Genomic DNA, 17,228 nt, shown 5'->3' with positions numbered 1-17,228 from the left:
ACTTCGTGCACCTTAGTGTAAACAAAAGGAGGATCTGTGGGAGTGGGACACTGGCACTGTACACTGACACTGAACTTCATTGTTTGTGACACAGCAAAGCGTTTCAGGCAGCGGTATGGTTGCTGTTTAGTAATTGGTTTCTTAATAAGTAACCAAGAAGTAACCAAGCACTAAGTGATTCATTTCTTCAGGGAATCCTGCGCTGTGAAGGTATTCAGAGGAACAGGGAGGAAGAAGAAAACTGGCACTGAATCCAACAGCTGTACTGACACCTAATTCTAGTTAGGAACAGTATTTTGAAGAAAGTCTTAGTACTTTGGAAGGTGGTCTGGAAGACTTAGAATTGGTGGTAAGAAAAACTGTGAGATGACTGTGGTCCTTAGCAAGGATTTTGATTTCACTTTCAGCACAGCTGTTGGACATACAGAAACTTGCATGATTTTGAGCTCCGCAAGAGGGGCATTGCTGTTGTGTACATTGCTCCCGCAGCTAAGGACCAAACCACTGCGTGGCAAAGTGAGCTGTTCTGCCCTTGTTCCTTTGGGCTGAGACTGAGGTGTTGATGGATGGACCCAAGAAGACTGTTAAAATTCCAAGGTGTACCTTCCCTTCTGTCTTTTGTTTTTTAATTTCCTTTTTTTTTCTTTTTTTCTTAAGGCACACTTTAAAATTATTATTTTTTAAAAGAAAAAAGAAAAACCCAAAACCCAAAAAGCCCCAAAATACATAAGCAATGAGTTGAGTACGGGCATATAGTTTAAAAACAAGCCCACAGTGTAATGCACACAGCTGAGTGGTCCACCAGGCTAAAAGTGCTGTTACAGTTGTTCCTAACTTAGCGTGCAGTGAGCTGCAGACCTGCAGCAGCCTGTTTGTCTACCAAGGCTTGCGGATTTTTATCTCCTCTGACCTCACCTATTAAAAGCACAAAGTAGTTGAATAGCAGGTCGTGTTTTCTTGGAGTGGGTGGTTTTTCATCAAGGTCTGTTTATGTCAGTAGAGGCTGTGTGTGTTAAAGTAATATGTTTTCTGCAGGGATTACTGACAGGAGCTGTATCTTGTCAGATCACGCGTAATTGGGAAGTATGTGAGAAACAAGAACGTTCTGGGCTAATTGTGAATTCTCCACTTTCTACCTCTGTGTCCCATTTTCCTTCCAAGCTGCCCCTCTCAGAAATCAAAGCGATCCAGAGAAAAGTAATCACACGTTCCTGCATTTCCTGATGTTCTGGTGCAATAGTGAGCGGTACAGGGTGTTCAGTTTGACTGATGGTCAGATGTAGTGCAACAATTACTGTAATTCGATTTGGAGCTTGTTTTGGGTAATGTGCTACAGAGCAGAATAGTTAAGACTGGGCTGAATGCTGGTTTTGGTGAGATTCATCTTGCATCTTGAGATCAAAGCAGCTGACTGGCAGATTTTATTGTTGTCCTGGTGTGGAAATGTGTCCTTTGGAAAGATGTACAATGAAACTTACTGTTAAGCACGTTAACTGTTGGTGTGGGGGGAAAGCAGCTGTACTTCAGGGGATGTTTCAGTGTGTGCAGTGCTCAGGAGAGAGTCCGGGATGGGGTTATCTTTTAGCTGATGTGTGAAGGAGTTGGCATGTGGTTGCGTTATGCATTACCGACCTGACTAAGGAGTTAAATTGTGATGCTGTTGGTTCATTCGTTGTGACTCGGATGTTAAATTATTCTGCAGTGTCATGCAGAATGAAAAGATGAACAGTTAGGCCTCCTTGGAAGGTAACCGTGCTTTGAGTGTCGGTCGCAATTGGTGCTGCGTGCTGTGTGTTCCCCTGCTGTTCTTGTGCCATAAGTAGAGCTGGGGTAGGGAGGTGAGGGGTGAAGCTGAACATAATGCTTTGTAATGGCATAGAAAGCATCAGTCATACTTAAGATCTGAAATTTTTTGCACTAACAGATTCATGTTACGTTAATGTTTAAGAAACATGACAGGATAATCACAGAAATGAGTTAGCTCGTTATTCTCCTTACAAACACAGATCTTATGCATTCAGAGTTAAATATTGCAGAAATACTGGTAGGAGGAGGAAAGAAAGCAGCTGGAATTTCATCTAGGTGTGGCCGGCAGTAAAAAATATCCCTGCTGTTTATTTACTGTCTGACATCACCATTTCGACATCAGATTTTAAGATTTGTGTTTGTAGTCCAGTCTGCTTTAGCTTAGAGCTGCATGAATCGTAAGTACTCGTACATCTGTCATGGCTTTTTCCCTGCTTCCGCTTTCTCCTCTCTTGAGTTCAAGATGACTTTCCATCATTCAATTGGCTTGTCATGAGCTTTTCTATTTCTGACAAAGCTGTAAAGTATCCTTTTAAAAAGTGATTTAATTTCCTTGTTGGTCACTTAAATCTGATTTCAAAGTCTTTCTTTATTCTTGGTTTCCCCTCTCTCTCTCTGAGGGCATTAGGAATATTTGGTGTTGGTTTCGCTTCTTTTCATGGTTTACCAGAAAGGCAGAAATCGTAGAACTAAGATGAATTTCTGTGTTTAAGCACTTTTTCATTTTATGGCTTCTACTGCAATGCTAATTGTCACAGTAACAAGTTAATAGTGGTATAGGAGGATTATTTTCCTTTTTCCTGAAGGAGGAGAAAGAAGTTTTCACCCAGAGAAAACTTAATATTGTGTTTTAAATAAATAAAGTCCCTTCGTTTTCCTCTTCATAGGAGGAAAGGGAAGGGAGTGAGTAAATAACACTTGCACTGACATGAGATTCTTATCTTTGCAGACTGTACAATGAAATGAAGCTTACTCTGCCTTTTTCTAAAATAATACCATTCTTGTGCACGTTCAATCTTATATATGCAAAATGTATATATATACTTTCCTCTTATATAGGAAAATAAGAGCTGTGTGTAGACTGCATATGGTTCCTGAATTTTTTATAAACTTCCTGGAACTTGCAAGTGTTAAATGGGCCCATGCTACTCATTAGACTTATTATTCTTATTTTATTTCAGCACACAGCTCACTTGGTATTGTGTTGCTTTGTTAATGAGCTGGGTGCAAGCGCTGCTTGGTGGCAAACCGATTGTTAGGGAAATGCTGCCCAGAAGCACCGAGTCGGCTCTGCTTGGCGGCTCTGCTTGGCGTCACTGGCTGCTTTCACACAAATGGGCTTAGACAAGGAGAGGCTGCAGTGTGGATAAAAGGTTTGTTTTGAGATTGTACCTGCTGAAGATGAAGAGCTCCCTTATTTCAAGACAATTGCATAAGGAGCTGAGCCTGCCTTCTTACTGCAAGAAAACAAGAAAAACTGCACACATGGTTTCTGACAAATCATGAGGCATATGACTCAAGATGCAAGCTAGCTGTAGTTTTGGATCGTGTCAAAACTGATTTGCTTCATTTGCTCGAGATTTTGTGCACTTCCAAGGATGTGTGAAAATGAAGGGTGTTGAGCAGGATAAAATGGCAACTGCATTGCACAGGGAGCTTAATGCTGGTGGTCAGATGAAAACCATCGCTAATTGTTAGTCTTCGGGAGACAAGTTTGGATTCCACAGACACGAGGTCTGGCTGCAGAGTGCTCTTGTACAAAGGGCTGTATTTGTTGGGTTTGTGCTCCTTCTGATAGGAGCAAAGGAGAATAAAAGCGAAGGAAATAGATCCGGGCTGCTGATGGCAGGAACCGTGCATGGCTTTGTCACTCCTTGCAGCTATTCTAATATTCTGGGGCACTCAAGCGTGCGTTCTGACTGTGATTCCTCCTTCTCTGAGTAAAGAGAAGCGAGTTTCATTTGCATGTTATTGATAAGGAAAATGAATCAGAATAGCGAGTTCTGAGCGCTGCGGTTTATTTTTTGTCTCTTTTACGAGTGCCTGTCTGATGTCATTAAATTTACTCCAATGAACTAATCTGTACGATCAGCTGTAACGTTCAAGCACTTCTTAAATAATTTCCAATGTTTTTTCAAGAGAAGCCTTTTTCGTTTTCTTTTTTAACCTGTATGAATTTAATAAATCATGTAACTGTAAGGTAAATTCGGGCATCTTGCAAGGCCTTCTGCAAGGGAAATGTAATTGACGGGAGGGGTGGCAAAAGAGAGAGCTTTTTGTCAGTCAGTCAAAGCATGGGGTGGTGGCAATTACAGGTAGGAGCAGAGCTTTGCGTTAGCAAACTGTTGGAATAGCTGAAGTGACTGCAGCGTGTCAGTGAGATGGGAGCTTGTTTGACAAAAAACCAGGTATATTCCTATTAATTGCAGTGCAGAAGGGTCCGTCTGCCTAAAATGTCAGTCATGGCGTTTTGTAGTTGAAGAATAACACGGCGTCACCAGTTTTTACTGCAGGTCTTTTTTCTGCTAAGTAGTACTGTGAAGACATGCCTCAGGCTGGGTGGACGACTAACTACTGTGTGCCAGATCCCACAATAGAGCTGAGGATTCGCTTCTCATTCTCCCTCTTCATCTTACTGGTTTAAATATTCTTTTCTGTTTTTTAAACTGGCAATAACTTGAGAAGGAATATTTATAAATGTCCAACTGAGAGCTTTGTGGTTAATAGTGTCTTACTGTTGTCATATACTTTGAAACCTTTATGTTAAGTTCTATATGGTGGTGTTGCAGGGGATGATCTTCTGATCTATAATGATGGTAGTTCAATAGAATGATCTGGGTTGTCGTTAATATTGGTTTGATGTTGTGGTCAAGTGGACAGGAGATCTGCTGCTGAGAATAGGAGCTTGTTTTGGTTCTGAGCAGTGACAGAAAGTGGTCGTGGCTGGTGCGTGTATGCCTGTGTTAAACGACAGTTTCGGAGTTCCTGAAGTTTTTGGTTTAGATGCTTTAGATCTTTTTTATTTAAAAGACAAAAAAAAAAAGGAAAGAAACAAGGCAAATTGTGGAGCTTCCATAATGCCTTACAAACTTGGTGAGCTGAATGCCATTGTGTCCGGTGGGTTTTCAACTGAGCCGTGTTACATATTCAGTGTATTCCAACCTTTCAGTAATTCTGTAAATATTGTGTTCCTTAAAGTCCTTTTCTTAATCTCATGTTATGGTAATTGAAATTGACCAGACAGATAATTAAATGTATAAGAACAAATTCAGTATTAAATTTTTCATTGTTATAAAGGAGCTTATTAGGCTGTGAACAACCGGGCTTTAAAGTTACAGTAATAAATGCCAACAGTTCTCTCTACAAGGAGCATACTTTGAATAGCAAATTTAATTAGGACCAGCTGGAATGAGTTATTGTACTTAAAGGTCATTATGTGTTTTTATCTTCTAAAGAAAATTATAGTATATGGATTTGTGTAATAATCTGGAAAAAAAAATAACACAAGCTTATTAATTCTTCAGAAATATTGCGCTTTTCTTTATCAAATGTTTTGCTTCCTCTTTCATGTAACAGGTGAAATATTACCGACACTTGGCACCCGATCACTTGCTTCAAATATGTCATCGACTAGGACCACTTCTAGAGCAAGAAATCCCCCAGAGCGTCCCTGGAGTGCAGACGTTATTAGGAGCTGGCAGACAGTCATTGCTTCGTACAAACAAAAGTATGAAAATTGTGTGAGGGCTTTGAGAATTCTTGCTATTTTTGTGCCCCTTCTGCGTTATTGCCTGGGAAAATCCTGGTCTCCATTCTTTGTGTAATTCTTCTAAAACAGGTTGCAAACATGTTGTGTGGAAGGGGTCTGCTCTTGCTGCGTTACACTGTGGGAGGCCTCCAGAGTCACCTGTGAACTATGGCAGTCCACCTAGTATAGGTAAGTCAGCTTTATTGAGGCATTGTCACTGTACATCTTGACTCCCAGGGTAACTAATAGTAGTAATGATGAGTGCTAAGTAGCAGTTCTGTTTGTCCTTGTTTGCGTCATGTTCTTTGCACTGAGTATTAATACTTAATAACTGGTCATATTTGCACATTTGTATGTGGATAAAAATACATATTGTAAATGTACATGCCAGTTCTGCTCCAAAGCTAGATAGTTTTCTCATTCAAGCATACAATTGAATAAATTACGTTTCAACAGTGAATACATACAAATAAACCTCATGTTGTTTAAGGTATAATAATGCTGTCAGGAGGTAAATAAGTTGTGCAGAAGACCAACTTATAGACCATGCTGTCCAGGTTTTACCTGTTGTTGGAGAGAAAGAATAAGTCACACAGACTGGTGATGATTTTCTTTGGAAAGCTGTGAGCGTCCTGTAGGAGCGATCGTTTCTGCTCCTTGGTCCATTTACTGATTTCATGGGTCTGCTTTAGTTTGCTGTGTTACATCATGAATCGTGCATATGCATATATATATACTATATATAATGTGTATGTAATTAGTTACTTTTTTAAGCTTTATTTAAGGTGGTATTTTGTTCTGCGTTAAAACTACTTGTAGGAAGAAAAGCTGTCAAAACACAGTATATATTGCTACCAGTCATATTGGTTTAATCAGGGAGTGGCCTTTTTTTTCCCAATCATGTGTGTAGCTGAACATGCAGAAAAGCATATTCAAAAAATCTCATAAGGCTTCAGAGTAGATCAAGCATCTAATTAGTTCTAAAAACAGAACAGTGGTTAGTTAAAGGTGTGCCTTGAACAGGCTAATTTACACCTTCTTTCCTGAAAGCTGTTTAAGCATATGATTAGTCAAACATCATTTAACCTCTAAGTGTGTGTGTGTATGTGAGGCGGGGGTGGGGGGTGAGGCAGGGGGGAACAAACATACATTCCCTAGAAGCTTTCTATAGATTTCATTAGCGGCAGCAGTGTTAGAGTGCAATCCAGAGTTCCTTTTTAGTCGTACGGGCACTTTTTTTTTTTAACACTTGGAAATTAAGGAGCCTGGGAAACTTAAAGGTGACTGAATGAGTTGAGATGCCTTGAGGAGTAAATATTGCAGTAGCAGCAGGTTTCTGGGCGAACCTGAAGTTAAGTTGTTAAAGCAATTTTCAGTTTGAGATGCTGCACATCGCTGATAAAAGATGGGCTGCTGTTTAAACAGTGGTTTCTGACTTGGCAAAAAACAGAGTATGGAAGGATACATTGGGAGAGCTACTAAGTAACAATGTAGAAACGCATAGCTGGGGCTATTCAGGTACACTCAATGTGGTAACTTGCTGTAGCAGGTTTTGGAAGTTGGAACTCTGTCGGTGGGATGTTGTTAACCAGTAAGGTTTCTGTGGATGGGGATGGAGCTCAATTTGGATGCTTAGATTATTTCTAATATTGAAGAATCGTGTTTAATAAAATTACCCTTCAGCCAGAGGATTATGGTTTTGTCTTACAGCTGAAGTAGAAATATGCTACAGCTAAGAAGCTTTTGAGGTTGAGTACTGCCAACCTTGATATGGTCAGATGGCAAAATATTTAGTGTTCTAGCGGACTTGTTATTTGAAGGCCTTGAAAGAACATGGCTTTGGTGGGTATTTAGAGCTAAGTTTTCAAAACTTCCTCAACTAGTAAATGTACTGGCTTGAGGCAGTTCTCTTAAAACCTACATCCATTCAACAAGATTCTCTTTACCGATATCATTTTAGTATTTAGTTATAAAGAATTGTTTCTGTGTTGTATTCTAGATGTGGGGGAAGAAATGCCTGTTGTTTAATATTTCCCATCTCAAGTGGCTGTGTGTTGTCTTGAGCACTGAAAGCTGGAAAATCTTGGGCTAAGTGAGCAGCCTTACCTGCAAGGTGTGTGGAGGACAGAGCTGTCTGATAGCAAAGGTTTCCTTGGTAGAGATTTTCTTAATTGCCTCTATACTTGGCATATATACTGAGACATGCTTGAAGAAAAAATTAGAGCAGAAGGCTCTGTGTTACTTTGTGCTGTAGCTTAATTCACTGTGTGTATTTTTTCAAGGGACAGGGCCGGTGCATGAAGTCTGCCAGTTAGGTATCAAAGGAAGTTGTACAAATGCCATGTACAGAAGTTAACCATTAGGAGAAATAACTCTCGGACTCTTTATGAAGGAAAAAGTAGGGCTTTCTAAGGAAACGTTATTTTTATGGAAACTTTTGCAGTGCACTGAATATCTGTAAAATTACAGTTAATTCAGCGTACCACTTTTTTCATGACCAGCAATTTCCTTTTCCAAACATCAAAATAAGTGCTGGTAACTGCGTATTTTCAACTGCTTTTTGAATGTTTGATTCAGATCTGTGTGTTAAAGTATTTGATTTTGATTAATCCTATTCTAGTCCAATCCTTATAGTGAAACCAGGAGCTGGAATAACACTTAATTCAGAAATAGAAATTATTCTTAAGTAAATTCCCTTAAGGCTGTGTTTTACGTATTTGCTGTTTGGAAACCTATTCATTCTTCAGGCTGCATATATTTCAGTTGGAGAGCCCACTAATGACTGGGAATGGAAAACAAGTCAGTCTGTCTCGTGGAGGATTTTTCCTTTATTTATGTATTACTAAATGCAGAGCTGTATTAGTTCATTTCCTGCAATCGTGATACTGTTATTATTTTCTTTAGTATTAAACTTTTTTCTACATTATGCCAGCAGCCCTATAGGTAACTTTTATATGCAGTTAGGATACATCTGTACAAATACTTCACCAGAAATCTTCAGTATATGTCTAGAATGTAACGAATAATGTCTCTGTGTTTAATTAAAATCAAAAAGGAGAACTGTCACTCAGTGATCTTTAGGGTCTCTTCCCATATAAGCCATTCTATAATTCTTTTGTTTTGTTAAATATCCACAAGGACCTTCATGGATGCAGAAGAACAAAAAGAACTTTAAGTAACTTTCAGGAACTGCTAAAAAAAGCTCAGAGCCAAAGCTGGAAGTTTTGAGTTCAGAGCTCTTAGGGAAGCTGGTTATTCAGGTGTGAAGACCTGAGTGAGACTGGCTGCTCATTCCCTTCTAATGAAGAATATGTTTCCTGGCTGATTAAGATATCTGCCTGGTCTTGCTGAATAGTCCACTTGAAGAAAAGTTCTGAGAGACTTTCTCGATTTCTCTCTCAGTTATCCTGTTTTTTGGGCTGAAAACAGAACATGATGTTCTAAAAGTGTCTAAAAGATGCTTGTTCTCAGAAATTTAGCAAATACTTAAGCCTTAAAAGCTAACTTCAGAATACACTGTATAACTATATTGTTCTCCTGTGATAATAAAAACAAACAAAACCAAAGTAAACTAACCCAAAAGACCAACTTTAGGTTTTGAATATTGGAAGTGTGATACATTTTCAAGCATCTGTGTAAAAGTAACTTTTGTTTACACACAGTTATTCAAGTCTAAAGAGAATTAGACTAAAATAGAAGCCTTCTTGTCCAAGAAAAGAAGACTTAGGGTACTCATATTTCGAGTGAAACTCAGTGACTAAATAATAAATAATAGAATGTAAGTGGGGTTATATTAAGTCAAGGAACAGCTTGGAAGTGCTCAGGATTGTGTAGCTTTCATCTGTTGTTGCCTTTCCAAGTGTCTCACCTCCCATCTCTGAATTATTAAGGGCTGACACCTAATTCAATTGAGCAAATTGACTTTATATGTACAGTTTAAGGCGTATGTAGACTTCTTGTATTCTCAAAAACTGGGGAGTCAGTATAACTTTACCTTTCCTGGGACAAGTTCTGGCTCACTCAAGTTGCTAGCTTTACCACGGGTGCCAATTATCTGTGAGCCAGAAGACTTAGATTTCTGCATGGGGTTTGGAAGTTGAACGGAGAAATGGTAGGAAGGTAGAAGTCAATTCGAGCTTTCTTTGTGACTTTGAACATCTTCACAGAAGGGGCATGGGGGAGAAAACCTGAATGCCTTGAATATTACTGACTTGGGCAGTGAAAGGAGTCAGTCAGTCTTGTTGTTTTTATTGTTTTTCAACAGCTGTAAATGCTGTTGATTAGAGGTGTGACTGGTCTCTCTAGCTATGAAACTTGATTAGTTATGGGTAGAAGTTATAATGTGTGTTCTTCAGGTGTCCTTCCAGCTTTTTTTTCTGAACCCGATTCAATTTTTGCATGAATGGAAAAGGAACAAAGTTGGTTTCTCTTCTGTGGAATAGAGGTTTCATCAATTAAATACAAGTCCGGCATGGAAGAAAATAAAACATAAGCCGTAATGATTTTGTATATGCTTTTAAAATGTAACATATACTTGGTTAATTGTGTTTATGGGTAAAGCATGTTATTCTCCCTTATCTTTAAAGGCGTATTTCATGTTCCAGGTCAAAACTATATAAATAAGGTGATCAAATTGGTTGCTTTGATAAAACTAAGATAAGAAATCTGGACTGGGGGGGGGAGGGGGGGGAAGGATCAGCATAACTGATACAGCCATATCTTTTCAGATACCAGCATTTATCTTGCTTTTATAGTTTGCTGTTTTTGTTACTTGCTTTTTTTGGGTGCTGGGTGAGTTAGAGCCTTCCTACAACTTCGAAGACATTCTGGTTGGTGCCTGCTGTATGCCTTTTGAGCAGGAGAAAGCCTGTGACAATCTTCTTTAGGTTCTATTGAAATTTCCTACTGTTTTGTATTCAGCAGCTTTATGTTTGTTTGATTTTTGAATTGTTCTGATTCAAGACAAACAAAGTAAATGAATTAAGGTGATCTTGTCTCTGAGATGTGTGACTTTCAGATTAATGTTTTTACTAGCAGTGAATCATAACAGTAGGAGTGAGATTAAAAAAAAAAACAAAACAAAAAAACAACAAATGAAGTTCAATTTCACTAGGTTTTTCTAGGTTGATTTTAATATCCTAATTTTCCGTTCACATCTTAGCTTTCACAATGTTAAGAATCATAGAAGTACTCAGGTTGGAAAAGATCTCAAAGATCATCAAGTCTAACCACAGCTTAACCGTAGTACCCTAACTCTAACAACCCTCTGCTAAATCATATCCCTGAGCACCACACCCAAACGGCTCTTAAACACATACAGGGATGGCGACTCAACCACCTCCCTGGGGAGTCTATTCCAGTGCTTAACTACCTGTTCTATAAAGAAGTGTTTCATAACATCCAACCTAAACTTACCCCAGTGCAACTTGAGGCCATTTCCCCTCATCTTGTCGCCTGTCACCAGTGAGAAGACACCAGCCCCACTCTCACTTGTAAGCACCTTTCAGGTACTGGAAGAGAGCGATAAGGTCTTCCCTCAGCCTCCTTTTCCCCAGACTAAACAGCCCCAGCTCCCTCAGCCTCTCCTCATAGGGCTGATTTTCCAAGCCCTTCACGAGCCTCGTTGCCCTTCTCTGGACCTGCTCCAGTTCCTCCATGTCTTTTTTGTACTGAGGTGCCCAAAACTGAACACAGTACTCGGAGCAAGGCCTCACCAATGCCAAGTACAGGGGCAGGATGACTACCCTAGTCCTGCTCACCACACCATTCTTGATACAAGCCAGGATGCCATTGACCCTCTTGGCCACCTTGGCACACTGCTGGCTCATATTCAGCCAGCTGTCCATCAGCACACCAAGGTGCCTTTCCATCAGGCAGCTTTCCAGCCACACCTCCCCAAGCCTGTAGAGTTGCCTGGGGTTATTGTGACCAAAATGCGGGGCCTGACACTTGGCCCTATTGAAACTCATGCTGTTAACTTTGGCCAATCGATGCAGTCTATCCAGGTCCCTCTGTAGTCCCCTTCTTCCATCTAGCAGATCAACACTCCCTCCCAACTTGATGTCATCTGCAAACTTACTGAGGGTGCCCTCAATCCCCACATCCAGATCATCAGTAAAGATGTTAAATAGAAGTAGCCCCAACACTGAGCCCTGAGGGACGCCTCTCGTGACTGGCTGCCAACTGGATTCAACTCCATTGACCACAACTCCTTGGGCCTGGCCGTCCAGCCTGTGCTTCATCCAGCGGAGAGTGCGCCCATCCAGACCATGGGCAGTTTAATATTGTAACTTTCTTACTGACAAACAAGAAGTGCAGAGTCCTGAAGGTAGGCAGGCACTAGGACATGCTGGGATTACCCAGCTGGAAACCAGCCTTGCAGAAAAGGGCCTGTGGGTCCTGATGGACACAGAGTTGAATGTGAGTCAGCAGTGTGTCCTTTAAGGCTTACAGTGTTTTTGGCTATATTAGGCAAAGTATGACATCACCAAGGGGAGGTGATCCTTTCTCACTGCTCAGCATTAGGGAGGCCAAGACTGGAGCACTGTATCTGGTTTGGGTGTAAGAGAGAATTGTATTGGAAAGCGCTCTAATACGGGGCCATAAAATTGACAAAGGGACTGGAATGTTTCTCCTACAAGGGGAAGCTGAGAGAGCTGGGAGAAGACTGCAGATAGCCTGGAGAAGACTCAGAGGGATCTTGTCAATGTGTATTAATACCTAAGTGGGACGTAAAATGGATGGAGCCAGGTTCTTTACTGTGGTGCTCAAGAGGCAGTGGACACAAACCAGAACACAAGAGGTTCTATCTAAACATCAGGAAACTTCTATTCACTATGATGTTGACCACAGATTGCTTAGAGAGGTTGTGAAGTTTCCACCTGTTGTGGTTTAACCCAGCAGGAGGCTCAGCACCACACAGTCGTTTGCGCACTCCCCTCACTTCTGCTTGATGTCATATTATATGGAATTTGCCTTTGGCTAATTTAAGTTGTCCTAATTCTGTTCCCTCCCAGCTCCTTGGGTACTTTGCTGGGAATGGCCTTGGTCTGTACAATGCTGCTTAGCAGCAACTATAAACATTGATGTGTGTTATCAGTATTGTTTTTCTCCTAGAACCAAAACATGGTATCATACCAAACGCTCTGAAGAAAACAGTTCTGTTCCAGCTGAAACTAAGACACTGTCCTTGGTGATACTCAAAACCCAACTGGGCTGAGTCGTGGACACACTGCTCTGGTGTCCCTACTTGGGCAAGGATTTGGACCCTGGTGTCTTCCAGAAGTCCCTTCCAACCTCAGCCAAGCTGCAATTCTGTGATAGCAGTTACAGGACCAAAACCTGCAAGCCAATTCATTTTGTATTTCTAAGCAACTGCTAAATAATTCATAAAGACTTCAATAATAACAGTCTGAGGAAATGTGTGTTTTACATGTTTGAGTATCTGCAGTGTATGTAGCTTTATAAGACACCTTTCTGATCAGTTAACTTCATTATTAACTAGGAAGAATCCTGATTTTCTTTATAACCAAAATGTCAATTGGGACTAAGTAGTGAAGTGTTATTCTGTGTTACACATACAACAGTTGGCAACATCTGTGACTTATTTTTTTCTTAATAGAGATCAGTCTTGTTCATGGGTACAAGAGGCATGCAGAGCTAAGATAATTTTAACTTCCTTAATTAGCCAGGCATTGGGTGGTATTTATTTGTGTAGTATACACATCGCAGTGCCCTTCCAGTAACAAAAAGCCAACCAGTTTCTAATGTGTAGCTTTGTTCTTGCATCAAGCCTTTGTTTCTTCTCTTGGTTGACACAATGCTCTCTTAAGTGTTCCTTGGATAAAATTTATATCATTTTCTTAGCTGGTTATGTACTGCATGTGGCTCCCACTGCAGCTGTTCAACTGCCAATGCATTGTCCCTCTTCCTGTGATTGAATCATCACCTTTGCTCATGTTGACTCAATTGTGTGAGGCCAAGCAGAACCTAAACAGAAGCAGAAAACTGCTAGTAGAGCTCAAAGGAGAGTTACAGGAGTGACTTCTGTACAGGAGTTTCTAAAATCAATCTTCTCTACAGAGAAGATTGAGATAAAGTAGCTTAAGGACTATACAAGGCCTGGCAGATGGTAAAGTCAAATATGAGGAACTGCTCCTTTAACTTGAAGACCTATAATTAGTACAAAGGCACTATAATTAACAGTTGGTAGCCTCTCTTACCTTGACTTGCACCAGAAAAATCAGTTTTGCTGTTCTGCTGCATAAGATGAGGTTATTTTTCTTTCATTTTTTGCCTGTACTCTGAAGGGAAAAAACAGTGCTTCCTCTGCTAACAAGTTGGGCAGGTGTCACAGTGGAGCCATAAGCATTTGGGTCAAAATATGTAATTGCTTCTAGAGAAACAAGTTGGATCCCTTGGCAAAGTGAATGAGATGAGTACTGGAATAGGCTCCCCAGGGAGGTGGTTGAATCGCCATCCCTGGATGTGTTTAAGAGCCGTTGGGATGCGGTGCTCAGGGATAAGATTTAGCAGAGGGTTGTTAGTTAGGGCACTATGGTTAGGCTGCAATTGGACTTGATGATCTTCAAGGTCTTTTCCAACCTGGGTTATTCTATGATTCTATGAGATTAAACAGAAGTACAATTAAATGGATGGCTGTACTGAGGGAACTGAGGAACAGCGATGGATGCAACAACGCAGTGTAAAAAATAAAAATAAATTGACTCTTAAATTAAAAAAAACAAACAAAAGAAACCCCAACTTTTAGTGGGCAGTGTCCAATCCTGTGGGCTGCTGTGATGGTTGTGTTTTTTTTGCTAAATTACACAGTCTGGTTAAAAAATTTCATATATACAGGATTATAATGCTGCTTTTTGCCTTGTAAAATTAATTTTTAGTTCACTTAGATTTATTTCTAAATGGTAATGTGATTTTTATATATTTATTTTTTAATGTAAATTTGGGTCAATGCAAATTTGTGAGACTCGGTTTTCTTATTTCCATTGTCGCTGTGTGCTGCTCCTATTTTGCAGTAGGCTGATAGTTGCTAAACTGGGGACACTTCATCTGTTGAGTTCCCCAGAGATCTGTGAACTTGTAGCAAGCTGCCTATCGCTATTTGACAGCAACAAGAATATCAGCAGAAATATTGGCTTAGGCTCTGTTTACTCACTAATGGAGATAATTAAATTAACATATATACATAATTTCACGATATATATATATATATTCAAGATTTATATATACATGTATATATATAAAGATTGAAATTATATATATATGTAATCTTGAAACTGATCTCTGTTACATTTGTAGAGTTTTCCATAAATTCAGATGTTAGAAGTTAAATGCTTGAATGAGTTTGTTGGTTGCTTAATGTTAAAGAATCCACTTGTTTTTAAACTTACTAACAGAACATATCTGCAATTAAACTCCTAGCTTAAATCTTTTTCTATTACGTGAGCTATGAATTCATTTGAAGGCATTGCTGTAAAAACCGATTTCCAAGCAAGAATCATCTTGTATTAAGAGCAAATAATAGGTAACTTCGGAATAGGCTGAGATTGTGTAAGATCACTTTATTGTTGTGACAAATACCTTTCTTTGTTTGTTTTATTCTTTGTGGTGGATGTGGGATGTCTTTTTACTGTAGGCTGATGTTTTGGAAGCAGAAACTGGATTTATCTTGTGACTGAGCTAATCTGGGTTTCGTGCTGTTCTGAAGTAGACTTTTGGCAAGAAAAAGCTTTGTTATAAAGCAAATGAAGCTGCATCTTTTTCTTGTATAAGAGTAGGGTGAAGCGGTTATAGCAGAGCCTTAAGGCAGTAGTGGCCCATTGAGTTGGTGCTTCACTCTACAGCTACTGATCCTGCTCCTTCACAAAGCTTCTTAAACAAGGAAAAGGAATCCTTAGGCTACATATGCAGTAAACTAAATGTTTCAGGGCTGTTCTCATGGCCTAAAGCCAGTAGGCTTGGCAGTTATCCATACCACTAAGTGCTTTTGCTCCTATGTAGAGCAGCTGCTATCCAGTTTGAATGAAGTTTGACCTGTGCTGACTCATGAACTTTGGTCTCATTTACCTGGGCCAACCCAGGCAGTGCAAGAGGCTTGTAGACAGTTGATGCTAATGAGTGAAGGTTATTGAGTGCCCAGACCCATGCCCTGGTTCTGCTTACTTCAAGTAAGTACAGGCGTTCCTTACTAGTACAAGCGTTCCCTTGGTCCAGTGTAAGGAATGCCTTACCAGAGTAGTAATGACAGTAGCAACTGCCTGTCTTGGAAGTGATGAGTCTTTGTTTTCATGTATGATGCTGTGGATACCGCTGGGCATTAATTTTTTACTTCTCGCATATTGCTGGCTGCAGTTGTATGAAATATAAAATATATTCCCATTTTTTTCTTTGCTCTGATAACAATATGGGGAACTGTTTGGTGTGTGTGTGTGTGTGTGTGTATCCATTCATTCAAACACTATACTCTATTGCTTTATCATTGTGTGAATAGCAGTTTAAAATTGGGACCACTGACATTTATTTTGAATGGTAATTTCCATTTTGTTGCAACAAAAGTTTCTGGACCTCCTTGGCTTATAACTTGAGGGGAAAAAAATAGTCAAAATCAAAACTTTCCGGGAGAACTTTGTTCATCGTTGGGTTTTGTTTGCTTGTTTTGTTGTGGATATTCTATTTGTTTGTTTATTTACCACAGTAAGTAGTAACATTCTTCAAAACAAGAATTGTCTTTAAAAGAGTAAGTGGTTGTAGTTATCTAAAAACGGGTTGCCCCGGAGAGGACTTGAATGTTTGCTGGTCTGCAGTTAATAGCTATGTGGATACTTGTATGCATCTTAAATTTGAGGTACTTTACCCCTCTGTAGAAGCTGTTTTGGTCCTCTTGAATGCCTCATCCTAGGTATAAAATGAGAAGCGTACATTTGGGCGATTAAAATTGGGGGTTTGGTGTATCCTATCTTCATGCTTTGCCTTGCACTTTAGTACTTCTTTGAATGTTTGTATCATAGGCTGCTTTTGTGTTATATTTTTCCCCAGTGATGGTAAATGGAGAGAATTAATGTAGTATGGTGTTCATGTGACCAGTTATGCTGTGCTGAAATGAACTCTCCCTTCTGGAGGCGTGTTATGTCTTATGAACCCAATATAAATCTCTCTTCTTTTTTCTTTCCCCATTTGGTAGTGGATACCCTATTCTCAAGAAAACTGAATGGAAAATACAGACTTGAACGCCTTGTCCCAACCGCAGTCTATCAACATATGAAGATGCATAAACGAATTTTAGGACACTTATCTTCTGTATACTGTGTAACTTTTGATCGGACTGGAAGGCGAATATTTACTGTGAGTACAAATATTTCTTGTATTACTTTTGAGAGCACAGATAGCATAGTTTCCCAAACCTGAGTGTACTGACATCTATTAGTGGCAGGTGGATGATTTGCTGCTGTTACTTTCAGATGCATTTTGCATAATGGTGCCAGTTTGCTTGTTAAGATAATTCAGCATGCTGAATGTGCTGGTGACTGCTAATCCATGCAGTTCAGTCAGAAAACTGCAGTTATTTTCTATGAAATTACCTTGTGCAGATTCTTTCTTTTCCTTGACTTCTCCAGGAAAGGCATAGAGAAAATAATAGGCTGCTATCAGGGAATTT

The 17,228-nt window shown here is 39.8% G+C and overlaps 1 protein-coding gene across 2 annotated transcripts in view; it reads left to right on the top strand.

Annotated features, from left to right (window-relative positions):
- Nucleotides 1–17,228, top strand: part of PHIP (pleckstrin homology domain interacting protein) — a 103,075-nt gene that overhangs the window by 4,955 nt on the left and 80,892 nt on the right. For both annotated transcript variants that reach the window (XM_072331402.1, XM_072331401.1), the window contains exons 5-7: nucleotides 5,383–5,533; nucleotides 5,645–5,743; nucleotides 16,755–16,915. In XM_072331402.1, coding sequence (XP_072187503.1) covers nucleotides 5,383–5,533; nucleotides 5,645–5,743; nucleotides 16,755–16,915 — 411 coding nt within the window. The remainder of the gene's footprint in view (nucleotides 1–5,382; nucleotides 5,534–5,644; nucleotides 5,744–16,754; nucleotides 16,916–17,228) is intronic.

The sequence above is a fragment of the Excalfactoria chinensis genome, chromosome 3 (genome assembly GCF_039878825.1).
Source record: "Excalfactoria chinensis isolate bCotChi1 chromosome 3, bCotChi1.hap2, whole genome shotgun sequence".
NCBI classification, from domain to species: Eukaryota; Metazoa; Chordata; class Aves; order Galliformes; family Phasianidae; genus Excalfactoria; species Excalfactoria chinensis.
Note: the sequence above shows the minus strand (reverse complement) of the source record. Positions and strands in the feature narration are given on the sequence as shown.